Raw genomic sequence first — 17,793 nt, forward strand, 5'->3', positions numbered from 1 at the left:
GGGAAAGATCAATTGGCTGCCGTGGTCTTGATTTTCTTGTAGCACATTGATGGCCGATACTCCTTTTATCTGTCCTTTTATGTGTCCTCTGTGATATGTCTTAAAGGGGTTATCCAGCGCTACAAAAAAATTGGCCACTTTTCCCCCTCTTTTGTCTCCAGTTCAGATGTGGTTTGCAATTAAGCTACATTTATTTCAATGGAGCTGAGTTCCAAACCTCACCCAATCTGGAGACAAGAGAGAGGGAAAAGGGGCCATGTTTTTGTAGCTGGATAACCCCTTTAAGTTGTCAGGAAAAAGTGCTGTAATCTCACTAGAATTTAGCTTAATGTTAAGCAAACATGCCAAACTGTTTGGATTCGACAACATTCTCCGTACCTGAATGTTCGGCATTTGACTCCTGGCGGCTGGGGAAGTTGGCTACCAAAAAAACATGGATACAACCTATGGCCTATGGCTATGTACATGGTTTTCAGGACTACTTAAGGCAGCGTCCAGCGTTCCAGCCATCGGGAGTGAAATGCCAAGCATTTGGGTTTGGATAATGTTGTTGAACCTGAACAGTTTGGAAGGTTTGCTTAACACTACTCATGGGCCATCGTTTTCAGACCCCCATTAGAGGCTACATGATTTTCTTAAAAATACAATACAAATGTAATACAACCAGTTACCTCAAGGTGGAGCCATGCATAAAAGAAATTAGAATAAAAGTAGCGTTATGTAATGCTACCCATATATTCTATATTTGTATTATACAGAGTTATGATTACTATTATTAGCATTAGGATTGTTGTTGTTCTTTTTTTATATATACATTTTTGGCTCCTGGTGACAGCATTGATAGTGGTTCTCCGGAATGTGCGGGACTCTACAGTAAAATAGTTAGGGTGTATTCACACACAGCAGTTTTTTCTATGAGCGCAAATCAGTTCCAGTCATCTCAATGGGGTTGATTTGGCGGGAAGCAATGGATTTCTACAAGTCTCTCCAGATGAATGGGACAGTCATTTTTGGGATTTTTAGCAAGTTCTATTGATGGAATACCAATTTTCATTGCACTTATTCTTTTGCTATTTCCCCACCATCTGGTGGTCAAAATTATGAGAGTGCTAGTACATGGACCGATGGTAGCCCGATTAATGCTATAAACGAGTGCTGATCTGCTCGAATGGCGCTTGTTTACTGGACCTATTACACAGCTCGATAATCTTTTAGCAGGGGCTGTACGGACATCGTTGCTGATGTCCATGCAGCCCTTGCTCAAACAGTGTACATCATGTCTACATGTTTCCGGTCTGCTTCCTCCCTGGTCCCACGCACTGCAGTTTCAGATCAGCCTGTCCGAGCTGACAGGTCGCTCAGCCAATCACTGTCCAGGACCCCTGCGGCCAGTGATTGACTTAGTGGCCTATCAGCTCAGACAGGCTGCTCTGAAACTGCAGCGCGTTGGACCCCGGGAGGAAGCAGAGCGCAGGAGAAGACAGGGAGCGTGGAGAGGTAATATAAACTGTTTGTCAGCCACCGCCGCGCATCGCTATTACACGTCTGGGCCTAAAGAATTGATCATCTGATGATCGCTTCATCAGCTCATCGTCATCTCTATTACATGGAGCGATAATATCGATTTGGCCGATCATCGCTCTGTGTAATAGGGCCCTAAGAATTTTTCACCAGTTATTTTTTGGCCACACCTCCTAATGTTTTTATAGCCCAGTACACTGGACAGACTAGGGAAAAAAGAATCATTGGGGCCTGACTGCTGTGTCTACTACAGTAATGGAGGTCAGTAGATCAGTAGACCCCCAAGTGACTGGAGTGCAAGGGGGCATGGTCTACTGCTGCTCTATTCATTCTCTATGGGACTTATGAAGATTGCAGAACGCTGTACTTTGCTATGTTTGGAGGACGTTGCATTTGACTTCCATTCTCCCAGCATTCAAACCCCAACCAATCAGCTAATTTATCCCTATCTGGTAGTCAGGGGATAATCTTTAATCATGGAATATCCCCTTTAAAGAGAAACTATCAGCAGGTTCGTACATACAAACCTGCTGATATGTACCTGGAGCTGTCTGTCTTCTTATTTCCCTCTGTGGCACTGTTTCCCTTTTAAACTCTAGACCCGGGATGGGGAACCTTCGTCCCTCCAGCTGTTGCAAAACTACAATTCCCATCAGGCATGATTGGAATTCTAGTTTTGCAACAGCTGGAGGGCCGAAGGTTCCCCATCCTGGGTCTAGAGTAGACCAACAGAGAACTGAAAGCTAAAATCCTGTCCTGATCAAGTCCTGTTTGCACAATTGATCCACATCGAGTCCAAGAGTAGAAGAGAGCTCTATCATCAGCTGTATTTTTTAGAAAGAATTCACTATAAACCAGAACTAGGTCACATCTATTCACCACAGCAAACAGAAATCTGCAGAATAATGAGTAAATCACAAGCTGCAGATTTTGTCACTATGGGTGACCCCCTTTAACATCCCTGTAGGTATTGTAGTTTGTAGATTAGGTTACGTGAGGTGCCATGTATTCACAATGTATTCTTTACAGGTGGATGCTCCAGTCCTAAAGAGCCCACCATCAAGACGGGAGAGCCACAGACGGTCAGTACACATATTCCTCATGTATCCATGGCATCTGACCCTGAAAATTACCTTTTCCCCTTTCTGCTTATTTAGATGATGGGAGGGATGCATACCTCCCAACTTTTGCAAAGAGCAAAGAGGGACATGTGCGCCGCGGTCCCCATAGCCACGCCCCCATAGCCACGCCCCCATAGCAAACCTCCATAGCCACGCCCCCATAGCAACCCTCCATAGCCACTCCCCTACAGTCACCACATGCTGCTGACTGAATAGTGCCCTATACAGTATCCAATCCCCCATTATAGTGCCCCACATAGTATACAATCCCCCATTATAGTGCCCCACATAGTAGCCAATCCCCCCATATAATGCCCCACATAGTAGCCAATCCCCCCATATAGTGCCCCACATAGTAGCCAATCCCCCCATATAGTGCCCACATAGTAGCCAATCCCCATATAGTGCCCCACATAGTAGCCAATCCCCTCATATATGCCCCACATAGTAGCCAATGCCCCCATATAGTGCCCCACATAGTAGCCAATGCCCCCATATAGTGCCCCACATAGTAGCCAATGCCCCCATATAGTGCCCCACTTATTATCCAATCCCCCATATAGTGCCCCACATAGTAGCCAATGCCCCCATATAGTGCCCCACATAGTAGCCAATCCCCCATATATGCCCACATAGTAGCCAATCCCCCCATATATGCCCCACATAGTATCCAATCCCCCATATATTAGCCAATCCCCATATAGTGCCCCACATAGTAGCCAATCCCCATATAGTGCCCCACATAGTAGCCAATCCTCCATATATGCCCCACATAGTAGCCAATGCACCCATATAGTGCCCCACATAGTAGCCAATCCCCCATATATGCCCCACATAGTAGCCAATCCCCCCATATAGTGCCCCACATAGTAGCCAATCCCCCATATAGTGCCCCACATATTATCCAATCCCCCCATATAGTAGCCAATCCCCCATATATGCCCCACATAGTAGCCAATGCCCCCATATAGTGCCCCACATAGTAGCTAATGCCCCCATATAGTGCCCCACATAGTAGCCAATGCCCCCATATAGTGCCCCACATAGTAGCCAATGCCCCCATATAGTGCCCCACATAGTAGCCAATCCCCCATATAGTGCCCCACATAGTAGCCAATCCCCCATATAGTGCCCCACATAGTAGCCAATCCCCCATATAGTGCCCCACATAGTAGCCAATCCCCCATATAGTGCCCCACATAGTAGCCAATCCCCCCATATAGTGCCCCACATAGTAGCCAATCCCCCATATAGTGCCCCACATAGTAGCCAATCCCCCATATAGTGCCCCACATAGTAGCCAATCCCCCATATAGTGCCCCACATAGTAGCCAATCCCCCATATAGTGCCCCACATAGTAGCCAATCCCCCATATAGTGCCCCACATAGTAGCCAATCCCCCATATAGTGCCCCACATAGTAGCCAATCCCCCATATAGTGCCCCACATAGTAGCCAATCCCCCATATAGTGCCCCACATAGTAGCCAATCCCCCATATAGTGCCCCACAGAGTAGCAAATACCCCCCATTTGTGTGGCCCCAGCAGAAAAAACAATAAACCAGTAACTCACCTGTCCTCCGGTCCCAGCAGCTCCTCTCCCGGCAGAGCGCGCACTCCCGTCATCCTCCGGGGCGGGCAGCGGGGTATACAGACACTGACTGTGCCGGAAGTAATTCATGATGGAGGCTGCAGGTCACTTCCGGTACAGTCAGTGTCTCTGTACACCGCTGCCCGCCCCGGAGGATGACGGGAGTGCGCGCTCTGCCGGGAGAGGAGCTGCTGGGACCGGAGGACAGGTGAGTTACTGGTTTATTGTTTTTTTCGCTGGGGCCACATATAATGCGGGACACTGGGGGCCGTTCCGGGACCGCGGGACAGCACCCCGAAAACGGGACTGTCCCGCGAAATCCGGGACGGTTGGGAGGTATGGGGATGTATTAGTAAGGTTAGTGTTCCACTCATTAAGGGAATAGCTATGACCGGGTACTGATATATGTGTGTGTATATATATATATATATATATATATATATATATATATATATTCCTATTTTCTACTCTTCATTCTCTAATGGTAGATTTTGTTTTTTATTCCATTTGGGAAGCCATCTTGCCTGGGGTGCTTTTTACAGCGGTCAAAATATGCTTTACAGCAGCCACATGGCCATAGAAAGCAATAGACTGGAGGAATCCCTACTGATGTATGGGAGAGTAGTCTAGGCATGCTCTATGACCTGTGCAGAGTTCATTGTGCTGGGAGAGGGGGAGACAGTGATCTGAGATTATCATCTATTGTGAATGGCCTGATCCCATATTATCTTTATTCAAGTCACCTTTCACCCAAAGATCATGCAAGATCTCATTATAGTAAAAAATAAATAAATAAATAAAATAAAAAAGAGGCCCATCGCCTGAAGCCATCTCCATTGTCCCCTACCACTAGATGTAGCTCTACACATAGTCTGCCACTATCCCGTTGCCTGCCATCTTAACGTACGCTGTCCCTGCTGTGCTGTAAGAGTGTGCTGTGGTGAGCTCCCCCTGGTGGCCGGAAGCCGCCATACCGTACGCCCTGCCCCTGCTGTGCATGTGAATTCTTCTTCATGAAAAAAATAAGACATCCCCTGAAAATAAGACCTATCGCATCTTTGGGGTCACATTGCCCTTAAAAGACTTCACACTTGGTGGCTGATTGTGATTGGATCCCTGTTACCCCTAATATTTTAGCTCTTATGCAATGTAATGGTAAATTTTTCTACACCAGATTAATGTACAGTTGATTGACACTTCCATTAATACTTACAATACTGTAAGAGTTTAGTTCTTGATCTAGCAGAATTTTGAATGCAGCTCTAGAGTATAATGCTTCTTATAATTTAGGATCAGTACAAGATAAGCAATATATTTAGGCCGGGTTCACATTAGTGTGTGTTTTATATTCATTTTATGCCCATAAGTTCTGGCCGGTCTGCAGGTCTGATCACCGGAGCTGCCGCCATAGTACGCCCCAATCACTTCATCTCTAACCCATCCTACAGATCCACAGTTACATAACTTACCTCCTCCCAATGACTTTCATTACTATTTAATGACATCTTCTCATTTCTAACCATCTCAATAAGAACAATGCCTCTCAGTCTGCTAGATCAGACGTCCCCAGGGCAATCCGTCGCTAATATTTCCTCTATGGAAACCTCATAACAGGTACCTGGGTCCTTCCCAACTTCCTCTTATAAAGAGATATAAGCACAAGCGAAGCCTTCTCCGGTAACAATGATCACTAATAAATCTCTATAGCCCCATCAATTCCATTGTATATGAAGAGAGGCAAAGTCCTGGGACCGTTAATACGGTGATGTAGATCTCCAGCCGAAACCGTTCCACAAGTAGTCACTCCTTGCCTGAATTATTCATTGGATCTCTGTTTCCTCTGCCATTATAGATGGTGTGTTTACAGTCTCACAAGTAATTCATTAATTCTCATGAACTAAATCCCATTGTTATACGATAATATAACAATGATACAAGCGGAGGTGATATATGAATGTCCTACTTTTACAGAACCCAGAGCGTCTCTCATCTCTGTGTACAAGACTTCAGACTGTTGGCCGTCCTGGGGCGAGGGCACTTTGGAAAGGTGAGTGGTATATGCTAGTTCAGAGGTAAGGAACCTTGGCTGTCCAGCTGTTGCAAAACTACAACTCCCATCATGCCTGGACAGCCAAAGCTTTAGCTTTAGCTTTAGCTTTGGCTGTCCAGGCATGATGGGAGTTGTAGTTTTCCAACAACTGGACAGCCAAGGTTCCCTACCCCTGTATTAGTTAGTCAGTAAAGGTAGCCAGTTATGGCGCCATACACATTAGATGAAAGTCAAATTGACCAGTTATGACAGGAGAGATAAGCTGTCTACTAGCTGATGATTGTTTGCAGAGTCATAAAATCATGTTTTCCTTCTAAGCTCTGAACGTGATATAGAGCCGACAGATTCCCTTTAAGTTCTGAAGTGTCTTGTGACTTGAATGTCCACATTTTGGAGTTATCTCATGATCATAACCTGTGTATTAGGGTCATCCTGTCATTAAGCTCCTTCCTATCAACCAGTCTCTGTCTTTATTGCCCATCTTATATTTTTATTACATGTCTTATATTTTTATGACCTTATATTTAGGTCCTGTTGTCTGAGTACAAGGAAACTGGAGAATTATTTGCAATCAAAGCTCTTAAGAAAGGAGACATCATTGCCAGAGATGAGGTGGAGAGGTCTGTATACACGTCAAACCTATGTTACCAAGGTCCATGTTTCTAGTAGGGTTCACTTATTTTCTTCTACATAATCGGCTACAGACTGTCCGGATTTTTCTAGGAGAATCCCACAACCTGGGTCACAAAAGATTATAAATGTTGCCCAAAATTGGGGAGTTTATTTTAAGGTTTTTTTTGGGGGGGGTGGTTTAGGGTGGGACATAAATGTTAAAGGGAATCTGTCACTAGTTTAGGCTGCCCTCATTTAAGGCAGCATAAACCTAGAAATGCTGAACAGATCAGTGTATTACATTTTGTTTGGCCGTTCTCCTAATATGTAGGAGAGTTGCCACACCCCTCCTCTCACCCTCCAGCTGCTAAATGACAGTTGACTGCCTATACACAGCATGGATAGATAACTGCCAATCAGCAGCTGGTGGGCGGAGTTTTCTGCCTCTCATGAATATCCAGTACTACTGGGCTCATGCACATATTGGAGAGGACTACTTATTGTCCATGTTATTCAGGAGGATATCTCTGGATCAGCTGCACAGAGCAATGTAAGTGATACATCATTCTGTTCAGCTTCTCTGTCACTAGTTTATGGTACCCTGAGATAGGACACCATAAACCTACTGACTTAGTCTCTTCAAGATTTGGACTTTTATAAGATGGTGGCCATGTGGTTTCAATACTATCTTTTCCTATTTTTCTCCAGTCTCATGTGTGAAAAGCGGGTGTTTGTAGCAGTGAGCAGCGCCTCACACCCCTTCCTGCTCAGTCTGCTGGGATGCTTCCAGACTCCGGATCACGTCTGCTTTGTCATGGACTTTATGGCTGGAGGAGACCTCATGACTCATATACACACAGAGGTGTTCAGCCAGCAGCGAGCAATGTGAGTATATATATATATATATATATATATATATATATATATGTGTGTGACTGATGGCCGTGCTATAGACAAAGGTATCAAAGGATGGAAAAGGAATGATGTGACCTCATTTGTTTCTGAGAAATAATTCCCAGTGTCTTACCCTGCGTTACAGCTTAAGAATTTGTATATAGTACTGGGAGAAAATGTCTATTAAAATGTCCACTATTTCCTGTTGCAGGTTTTATGCAGCGTGTGTGTTACTCGGGCTTCAGTTTCTGCACAGTAAGAACATTGTCTACAGGTAAGAAGATGATAGGCAGCTGGCGGCTGTGAGGGACTAGAAGTCCATTGGTGTGACTGGTGTGTATGTGGTGGTGATGCAATGGATGGTGACAGGGCCTATAAGGATGAACATACAGTAGGTATATGTTGTAGTAGGGGAGGATACAAAACACATGACTCCAGTGTTATAAGTGGCACCATTTTGTCTAATACAGGGGTTAGGGAACCATGGCTCTCCAGCTGTTGCAAAACAACAACTCCTATCATGCATGGACAGCCAAAGTTAAAGCTTTGGCTGTCCAGGCATGATTGGAGTTGTAGTTTTGCAACAGCTGGAGAACCAAGGTTATGTCAGTAAAGGTAGCCAGTTATGGCGCCATACACATTACACGGTAGTCAAATTCACCAATTATGACAGAAGAGATGAACTGTCTGTTAGCTGATGATTGTTTGTAGAATTATAAAATCATGTTTTCCTTCTAAGTTCTGAGCATGATATAGAGCTAACAGATCGTCTTTAAGTTGTGAAGTGTTCTAAGTGGTGCCATTGGAATTGTCTAAACCAGGCGTGGGGAACCTTGGCTCTCCAGCTGTTGCAAAACTACAACTCCCATCATGCCTGGACAGCCAAAGCAAAACTGAACTGTATGCCGGCGATAGATGTAAAAAAATTAGATCATGATGGAGAATGCCAGAAACATTTCTGTCTATATAACTGGCAATACATAGTGTGATAGTTTGGCCCCTGTGGTAAGGTACGTATGGTCAGATATCAAGCAATGACAACCAGAAGATGAACAATTACCCTACATGTGCAGTCGTCCCTAAGCAGAAGATAAGAGAAGACTGCCGCCACCACTACTACTGGCACAATGGCGGATCTGTTCTTATATTCATTGTCGCAGCATCGAGCTGAAACCAGTTTAACCTTGTATGACCATGATTGTAGGTATTGGGGAGACATCTCAGGGCAGAGGGTTGAAGTGACATTGAGATATGAGTATAGAGAAGAAATAATACCACGGCTAGACCAGTTCCAACCTGACCCTACAATCCTGTTGTTGGCTTTGTGTAGGAGCTATGGTACTGTGAATGACCAAAGGTCAAATCGAGTTGAGCGATGCAAAGTTATGTGGTTCTAAAGTGTCTCTGTACCAACAATCTGACCCCCCCAAACCACTTGTACCGTCAGATAGCTGCTTTTAATCCAAGATCTGTCCTGGGGTCCGTTCGGCAGGTGATGCAGTTATTGTCCTAAAAAACAACTTTTCAACTTGCAGCCCGTGCCAAACGGGAGTATCTGTGCCCTAACTTTACACCACCCCTCTGTCCCTCCTCCCCACCCTCTTCATCATTAGGAATGCTCCAGGCAGATTGCCTCCTATTCCCCACCTGTGTCAGTCCGGCACATGGGCTGGATCGTTTAGGACCTGTGCAATGTTCAGCATGGAGAAAATGTTCCAGTGGCATTCCTAATGATAAAGAGGGTGGGGATGAGGGACGGAGGGGTGGTGTAAGGTTAGGGCACAGATACTCCCGTTTGGCACGGGCTGCAAGTTTAAAAGTTGTTTTTTAGGACAATAACTGCATCACCTGCCGAACGGACCCCAGGACAGATTTTGTATTAAAAGCAACTATCCGAAGGTACAAGTGGTTTTAGGGGGGGGGGGGGAGGGGTGTCAGATTGTGGGTGTAGAGTCGCTTTAAGGCCTTGTCCACACAGCTGTATCTGAGATGTAATACACAGACTGTGCACTTCTAATGGGATTAAAGTCTATGGAGCCCAGACCGCAAAACAGACCATATAAGTGCAGATCTTACTTTTTTATGGTCTAATCCCAAATCTGGTTTGAAAACAGATTTGTGGACGACCCGATAGAAATTAATGGGAATTTTTTTCAGGATCCTGAAAGAAAACTGATGTGTGGATAAGGTCTAAGGGGGAGATTTATCAAACTGGTGTAAGTAGAGCTGGCTCAGTTGCCCCTAGCAACCAATTAGATTCCACTTTTCATTCCTCACAGACTTTTTGAAAAATGAAATGTGGAATCTGATTGGTTGCTAGGGGCAACTGAGCCAGATCTACTTTACACCAGTTTGATAAATCTCCCCCTAAGAGTTCATGCGATTTAGTGACGAGAATAGGAGTTAACAACGGGTCGGTGTACAAATAGAAGTTGTAAGATTACAGGGATTTGACTGATCTTTCATCCCTTTGCAGAGACTTAAAACTGGATAATCTGCTGCTGGACTCGGAAGGATACGTGAAGCTGGCGGATTACGGCCTCTGTAAAGAGGGTTAGTACTAGGTCTATGCGCATTACATAACATACATACAACGATCAGCCGTAACATTACAACTACTGACGAGTGTGAATAACACTGATTATCAAGTGACAATGGTCGCTGTTTAGGGACGGGATATATAAGGCAGCAAGTGATCAGTGAGTTCTTGAAAATTAGGAAATGTGGGCAAGAGTACGGAACTGAGAGACTGTAACAATGGATAAACAGTCATGACTAGACGGCAGGGTTGGAGCGCCCCCCCCAAAACAACAGGTGATGTTGTGTAATCCTGAAATATAGAAGTTAGTACTTTTCGATAGTGGTTCAAGGAAGGAAACCAGTGGTCACCAATGATAGGGCTATGGGCAACCAAGGATCATTGATGCACATGGGAAGCACAGACCAGCCCATCTGGTATGATCTCATAATAGATGTACTGTAGCTAAAATGACTGAAAAAGTCACTGCAGGCCTTGATAGAGTTGTCATAAGCAGCACCTGAGAGGGGCGCAATAGGGGTGGGGGCATTATCACTGGGGAAGAGGGTATTATTAATGACTACAGGGGCAATTGTTACTGGGGAAAAGGGGAATTATTATTGGATACAGAAGCAATATTTTTGTGAAGGGGGAATTATTAATGGCTACAGGGGGCACAGTTTTAAGCTACAAAAGGTGCTATATCTGGATACTGGTGGTATTATGTTTTGACATTACTTGAGCATTATTACTGGAACCTTCTGAACAGTCACATTATTATGCAGGGATCTGATCTAGAAATCAACTGCTGACAGACACTTTATGCAGAGCCTATGGCAGCATTGTGAACCATTGTCGGCCTTATTTAGTCAATGTACGATTGTATCCTTGGGGGTACTTGGCTGGAACATTTGATCACATGGAGGTACTTGGCTTGAAAAGGTTGAGAACACTGCTGTAGGTAACATTCTGCTAGGAAACTATGGGTCTTGGCATTACATTGACAAATACCTTAATATTGTACAGATGAAGTACATGAATAGACCAGCGCAGGTGCGGGGATGCCAGTGCAGTCCTTTTTTTGAACCACGGCCTGATTCCCGCGAACAGTGCCATTTTATTCCTCGACACTGGCTTAGCTTGAAGCACTGGAGGCCTTCCCACCCCCAGTGTGATGAAAACCCCCCACCCCCCATTAGAATCAATAGAGCTGCATCACAGAGGGAAGATCATCACTCTGGGTTCCGAAGGGACTGCCCCCAGTGCTTCATGCCCGGGCGGTGCTTGGTAGTAGACAAGCGTAGTGCGCGGGAACTGGGCGGAGGTTCAAAAAAAGGACCGAAGCATCGGCATCCCCTCGTCGGGGCTGGCCTATTCATGTAAAAAACTTAAAGCGATGTACCTGTTAGTACATTTGATTTAAGGTGATGGCTCCACAGATCTTGGTCCAATCAAGCATCTGAGGGATATACTGCAATAACAAGTCTGATCCATAGAAGTCCTGCAACTTAGAGGACGTACTGGGAAACTATCAGTGTACTGTGTAGTTTACTCCTTATATAAATGAGACGGTTTGGTGCACTGGGGGCGGGATTACCACCCTTAGTGCACCGATCCTCCCCTTCTAATGAGTATTCATCAGGCACTCTTCAGTAATGTCACTCCACCACTCATCACTGCAGAGCACTGGATGAATATTCATCAGGAGGGGTGGGCCGGCTGGGACGGATTGGTGCACTGAGCTGAGGATGGTCTTCCCGCCCCCAGTGCACCAAACCGCCGCATTTGCATTGGGGAGTAAAACTGAAAACTGCGCTGAGGATCAAGGTAAGGAAACTACTGTCATCCACAGTGCCCTGTTTGCTGTCGGGACATGAAAGAATTTTAGATGCCTCTAACCTGCTAATAGTTCCCCTTTAAAGGATCTGCAAGTGACATCTTGGTGCAGACACCCTAGGACACCTTCAAAGGTCTTGTTGAGTTCAGAACTCAAAGGAAGTAGTTTTGGTGGCACATGGGACCTACACAATTTATTGTTGTGGCTGATCAGTATAATATTATTGTATATAAAATTCATATTGTTTGTGTTTTTAGACTCTGGGTCAAACCCTCACTAGAAAGCTTTACTTTCCATAGCAGCCCACATCTCACATGAATCTCTGACTGGAAACTTTCCGGTTTTCTTTTAACAATTTCCAGAATTGAGTGCAACATAAAGAAGCAAATCAATGATGGAAACTCACAATCTGCCATGAAAATCCCTGACACTACTGAATCCTCAAGTTAATAGATTCCAGTATTCATTCTATAATAACTACTTGTCATTGATGGCTTCAATAATTTATGAGTAGCATTGAGTGGATCTGTCAAAATGTTCGGGTTCGGCAATGAACACGCCATGGGACGGTAATGGGCACAACCCACATTGGATCCAAAAAGGCTCACTCCCATTAGTTGTAGCTATGGAGACCTGAACTTTCAGATTAACAGAAGAACTTGCTGCTGGTCCAGTGGCGGCCATCATGACAGTTATACTATAACACATCTATTGGCAAACATAGCGAGCCTCAATATCTGGAAGTAAGGTCATGATTAGAAATGAGCGAACCTTGAGCATGCTCGAGTCGATCCGAACCCGAACTTTCAGCATTCGATTAGCGGTGGCTGCTGAACTTGGATAAAGCCCTAAGGCTATGTGGAAAACATGGATATAGTCATTGGCTGTATCCATGTTTTCCAGACAACCTTAGAGCTTTATCCAAGTTCAGCAGCCCCCGCTAATCAAATACCGAACGTTCGGGTTCAGATCGACTTGAACCCGAACCCGGTTCGCTCATCTCTAGTCATGATGCCAAACCTTGCTAAGGTATTCTGCAAAAGGTAGATCTCCTTAAAGACTTTGTATAATGTTGCATGACCACTTAGCTCTCCTTCTTTTTCCATATATACATATCAGGAATGGGTCCATCAGATCGCACATCCACCTTTTGTGGAACACCGGAGTTTTTGGCTCCTGAAGTCCTTACAGATGCCTCTTACACTCGAGCTGTGGACTGGTGGGGTTTTGGAGTCCTTATATATGAGATGATGGTTGGAGAGGTAAGACTGACTTGTAATGAGTGATATTTGGTTCTGAGGTATGGGTTCTGTAGTAATCTATGACATACACTGTTGGGTTGGATTCGGGAAGTTGGCTCAAGGGGAAATAAGGATGTGACTAGTAGTAGTGTTCAGTATTTGGTCAATTTTGGTAGAAAAAATGAGGAGAGGGTCCAAAGCACAGAAATCTGTTGTGTTTTTTTTTACTTTTTATACTTGATATTACCTGGTGGCTGCACCATATCGCTGAGCACAACCTACCACCAGCTATTTATGGTGACTGCATACTCCTAGACTGAACTGCTGTACACTGGACTCTATTGGTGCCGTGCCTGGTGTACTTCCTCTTTTTTATTTGCATGACTTCTTTTTATTATAGCATTTGCATTTTACAGTTCTACTCACAGCTTTTGCCTAAAAATACAGATAACAATACTCCATATGTGCACAGCCCAAGAATGAATTCATATAGTATTGTGTATAGTCCAGCGCGTCTTAACATATTTTTACCAAAATCAGGAGTGGACCCATATTCCGATGAGATGTGCAATCATTTTAGCAAAAATTATAAAGTAACAGCTGTGTTAAAGAGGTTTTCCAGAAAGCAGGTCCTTCCTGGTCCACCTTCCTCTTCCTCTATTTGGCGTCTCAGCAGATACCTTCCAAGATGAGAGGGAGGCAGGTGCATTTTGCGGGTGATATTCAATAGCTGCCCAATGTTATCTATGTCGCAGCTATTGGACATTGCAATGCCTACAACAGGCACCTGCCCCTCCCTCGTCTCGGGAATGACTTTTGAGATGGTCAGGAAGAAAATAAAGCACCAGGGAGCAGTAATCATAGGACCTAATGTGACTCTGTGGTCACTAGACTAAAGGCTGGATTAGGTGACCCAACGCACATGGTAAGCGAGCACCTATGTGCTATTACACAGCTCGATAATCATGTGGGCAGTGTGCACAGACATCGCTAGTGATGTTCGTGCAGCCCTTGCTTTTATCCGCCGTCGACTGATTTTTAAACATGTTGAAAGCCAATGATCAGCGGCGGAGGTGATAGCTGTGGAGATGAAGACCTTATCACCTTATTACTCTCATCATCACAGATTACCCGTAAAGGGAACCAGTCACTGCCAAGATGCCCAGGAAGCTATACGTATGGTGTAATAAAGCCCCTTGAACTGTTTCCAAACGTGTAACTGACATCTATGAGTTTTGCACATACTCCCTGAAAATGAAGTTTGTAAATGTCCCGCACCATATGCAAATTACTCGTCATGTGGGCATTCCTCTGCACTGAACTGGAGACGGATGGTGTGCTTGAGTTGTCTGTAATCCCGCCTCTATGGGAGCGTTGGTGCTCAGGGGCGGTCCCTGAGCATCGACACTCTCATAGAGGCGGGATTACAGCTAACTCAAGCACACCATCCATGACCAGTTCGGTGCTGAGCAACGCCCACATGACTAGGTGAGAGTTATTTGCATACAACAAGGGACATTTACAAACTTCATTTTCAGGGGGTATGCGCAAAGCTCCTAGATGTCCATACACGTATGGAAACAATGCCGGGGGCTTCATTACGCTGTACGTATAGCTTCCTGGGCATTTTGGCAGTGATTGTTCCCCTTTAAACTCTGGGTTTTGAAGCAAGATAATAAAACAGAGGCCATTCAGTTTTAAGAGAACTTGTATGGTGAATAGCCCCTTTAAGAATTTGAAATATTGTCTCATAATGACCCTAAAACATGGGGTGGAAAAAACAGTAAATAGAGATTTCATGGGGAGAGGAATTTGGTATGAAGGGAGGAAACCTAAGACACATGGGAAAGTAGTAAATGGATGTAAAACAAGCGTTGACTAGATGGTCATCTGTATTTCATATAGTAACAGCATAAAAATAAAACATATATAGATGGGCGAAAAAGACCACATGGTCCGTCTAGTCTAGGGGTAGGGAACCTTGGCTTTCCAGCCGTTGCAAAACTACAACTCCCATCGTGCCTAACGCTTTGGCTGTCCAGGCATGATGGGAGTTGTAGTTTTGCAACAGCTGGAGAGCCAAGGTTCCCTATCCCTGGTCTAGTCTGTCGTTTATAGGGAGTACAAACATGAGGTCAGGGGAATGGAACCAAATCCATGGCTCTCCTGTTTTGTGGGTGCCAAAGCAGCAACCATCTTCCTCAGTGTGATTGAACAGAATGTCACTCCCCTTAGAATTTATACACATAAAGGTAATTTTTCTGCAGACACAAATGGTAGAAGTGGAAAAAACATCTCAGGAAGAGAACGAGATACATAGGTCCGGGCCTAGTAACATAATTTACTTACTAGTCCTTTCTCCTTGCTGCTACTGTAGTAAAGGAGATCTCCATAGAAAGGCTGCGGCATCAGAAATAAATACAATGGGGGAGATTGATCAAACACGGTGTAAAGTGAAACTGGCTCAGTTGCCCCTAGCAACCAATCAGATTCCACTTTTTATTTTCCAAAGAGTCTGTGAGGAATGAAAGGTGGAATCTGATTGGTTGCTAGGGGCAACTGAGCCAGTTTCACTTTACACCATGTTTGATAAATCTCCCCCAGTGTACGCACCTGGAAACACAGCTCCATACATTGTGTAGTGGTGGACCAGTGTTACTGCAGTGCAGTTCCCATTCAGAATTTTGCCCTCATCTGAGGTTTACCCGAGAGAGACCCCTGTGAGGGTTGATGGGAGGCAGGGGAGCTAGGTGGTGCAGTTCCTTTTCAAAAATGTGAAACTAATAAACTAAAATAAAGAGGAAAAGAAGAAGGAAAGGAGGATATTTTGGCCACCACCACGGGAGGATAGAGATGCAATGGTTGTCACATGTGCAGAATACCAAATCGACTCTGAGAAGTGTGTTATGACTTTATGTCAGATACATTGAGGAAAGATCTTCCTGGTGTTTTCCCACCGTGTGTCTGTATACAGCATAGTAGTAGCATTATTAACCCCCTCCTTCTCTGTCCCAGTCTCCGTTCCCAGGAGATGAAGAGGAGGAGGTATTTGACAGTATTGTTAACGATGAAGTCCGATATCCGCGATTCCTCTCAGCCGAAGCCATTGCAATCATGAGGAGGGTAAGAGCAATGTCTGTACAATAACTGCAATGTGTTATGAGTTATTAAAGAGTAAATGGGTTGTCCTGTTTGTCCTGTATGGTATTGCAGCCATGTTATTCCAATCCCGGACAACCCATTTAACATCATTGTATCAATGCAAGTCGTCTCATATCTGACTGCAACCTGCTAATGATATCCCACCACTTCATTCTTTTCACGTGTCTATATACAGCTGCTGCGCAGAAATCCAGAGAGACGTCTGGGCTCGGGAGAGCGCGATGCAGAAGATGTTAAAAAGCAGCCATTCTTTAAGGTGAGTGATGGACAGTACCAATACTGTCCGGCAGTTAGACAGGATAAGACTAGACTAGACAAGAAGGGCCAAAACAGTACCATACATATCATGGTGGTGTACACCATTAACACATCTGTCACATTATTCGATTTCTCTCGGCTTCTAGACCTTATTCAAGATCGAGGGTCATATCAAGGGTCTAAAGGACGTCATGAATTTGGAGGTGGTGCAAGAATTCTGGTGCATTTTGAACATTTTACTTGTATAGTTTGTAGTATATCTGACTATGATGGTGTTGGTACTCTAATAAGGCCCACCCGGTGCATTGCTTGTAGACCAGACATGTGTTCTTAATCGATGTTTGTTTTGGGGCACTACTGTTTCTTATTGAAGAGATCCAGCTATGTGTGAAGTCTCACAGGCAATGCTTTATGGGAAAAGTATGCAAATAAGCTCTTCTTCAAAAGAGGGTTCCAGAGCAAAGTCCTCCAACCTGTGGATCTCCAGCTGTTACCACAACACTCATCATACTCTACAAGCCTGTTTCTCTCAGGGCATGATGGGAGTTGTCATTTTACAGCTGGAGATGAAGAGCCACAGGTTCCTTCTTCAAGAGCTAAAGTCCAGACACCAAGACATTGGATCCTTTATCTGTTTTCTCTCCTAGGAGTTGGACTTTGAGGCGCTCCTTGCTCGCCGGCTGCCTCCTCCATTCACCCCATCTGTCAAAGGGCCACATGACATCAGCAACTTCGACCCCGAATTCACATGTGAAGGACCAGAGATGACGCCTCCAAAGGAACCCCGATTATTGACCGCCAATGAACAGAGCCTGTTTCAGGGCTTTGACTACGTAAGGGACGGCGCCTGAGAGAACGTCCACAGCTGGAGACCTTCTTCATTTCTTTTATCCCTGCAGTATTGTTTCAGATTTTAATTTCTTAAAAATACATTTCTGCCTGCTCCATCGCCATCGTCATCCTCTTCCTACCTCGGCAGATGTTGTAA

The 17,793-nt window shown here is 44.7% G+C and overlaps 1 protein-coding gene across 5 annotated transcripts in view; it reads left to right on the forward strand.

Annotated features, from left to right (window-relative positions):
- Positions 1 to 17,793, forward strand: part of LOC138767973 (serine/threonine-protein kinase N1-like) — a 69,274-nt gene extending 51,481 nt beyond the window's left edge. For all 5 annotated transcript variants that reach the window (XM_069945938.1, XM_069945914.1, XM_069945925.1 and 2 more), the window contains exons 13-22: positions 2,551 to 2,603; positions 6,205 to 6,280; positions 6,812 to 6,903; positions 7,604 to 7,780; positions 8,001 to 8,063; positions 10,266 to 10,342; positions 13,264 to 13,406; positions 16,401 to 16,508; positions 16,723 to 16,803; positions 17,453 to 17,793. In XM_069945938.1, the coding sequence (XP_069802039.1) occupies positions 2,551 to 2,603; positions 6,205 to 6,280; positions 6,812 to 6,903; positions 7,604 to 7,780; positions 8,001 to 8,063; positions 10,266 to 10,342; positions 13,264 to 13,406; positions 16,401 to 16,508; positions 16,723 to 16,803; positions 17,453 to 17,656 (1,074 nt within the window). In that variant the 3' untranslated portion in view covers positions 17,657 to 17,793. The remainder of the gene's footprint in view (positions 1 to 2,550; positions 2,604 to 6,204; positions 6,281 to 6,811; positions 6,904 to 7,603; positions 7,781 to 8,000; positions 8,064 to 10,265; positions 10,343 to 13,263; positions 13,407 to 16,400; positions 16,509 to 16,722; positions 16,804 to 17,452) is intronic.

This window comes from Dendropsophus ebraccatus, chromosome 1 (assembly GCF_027789765.1).
Source record: "Dendropsophus ebraccatus isolate aDenEbr1 chromosome 1, aDenEbr1.pat, whole genome shotgun sequence".
In the NCBI taxonomy this organism is placed as follows: Eukaryota; Metazoa; Chordata; class Amphibia; order Anura; family Hylidae; genus Dendropsophus; species Dendropsophus ebraccatus.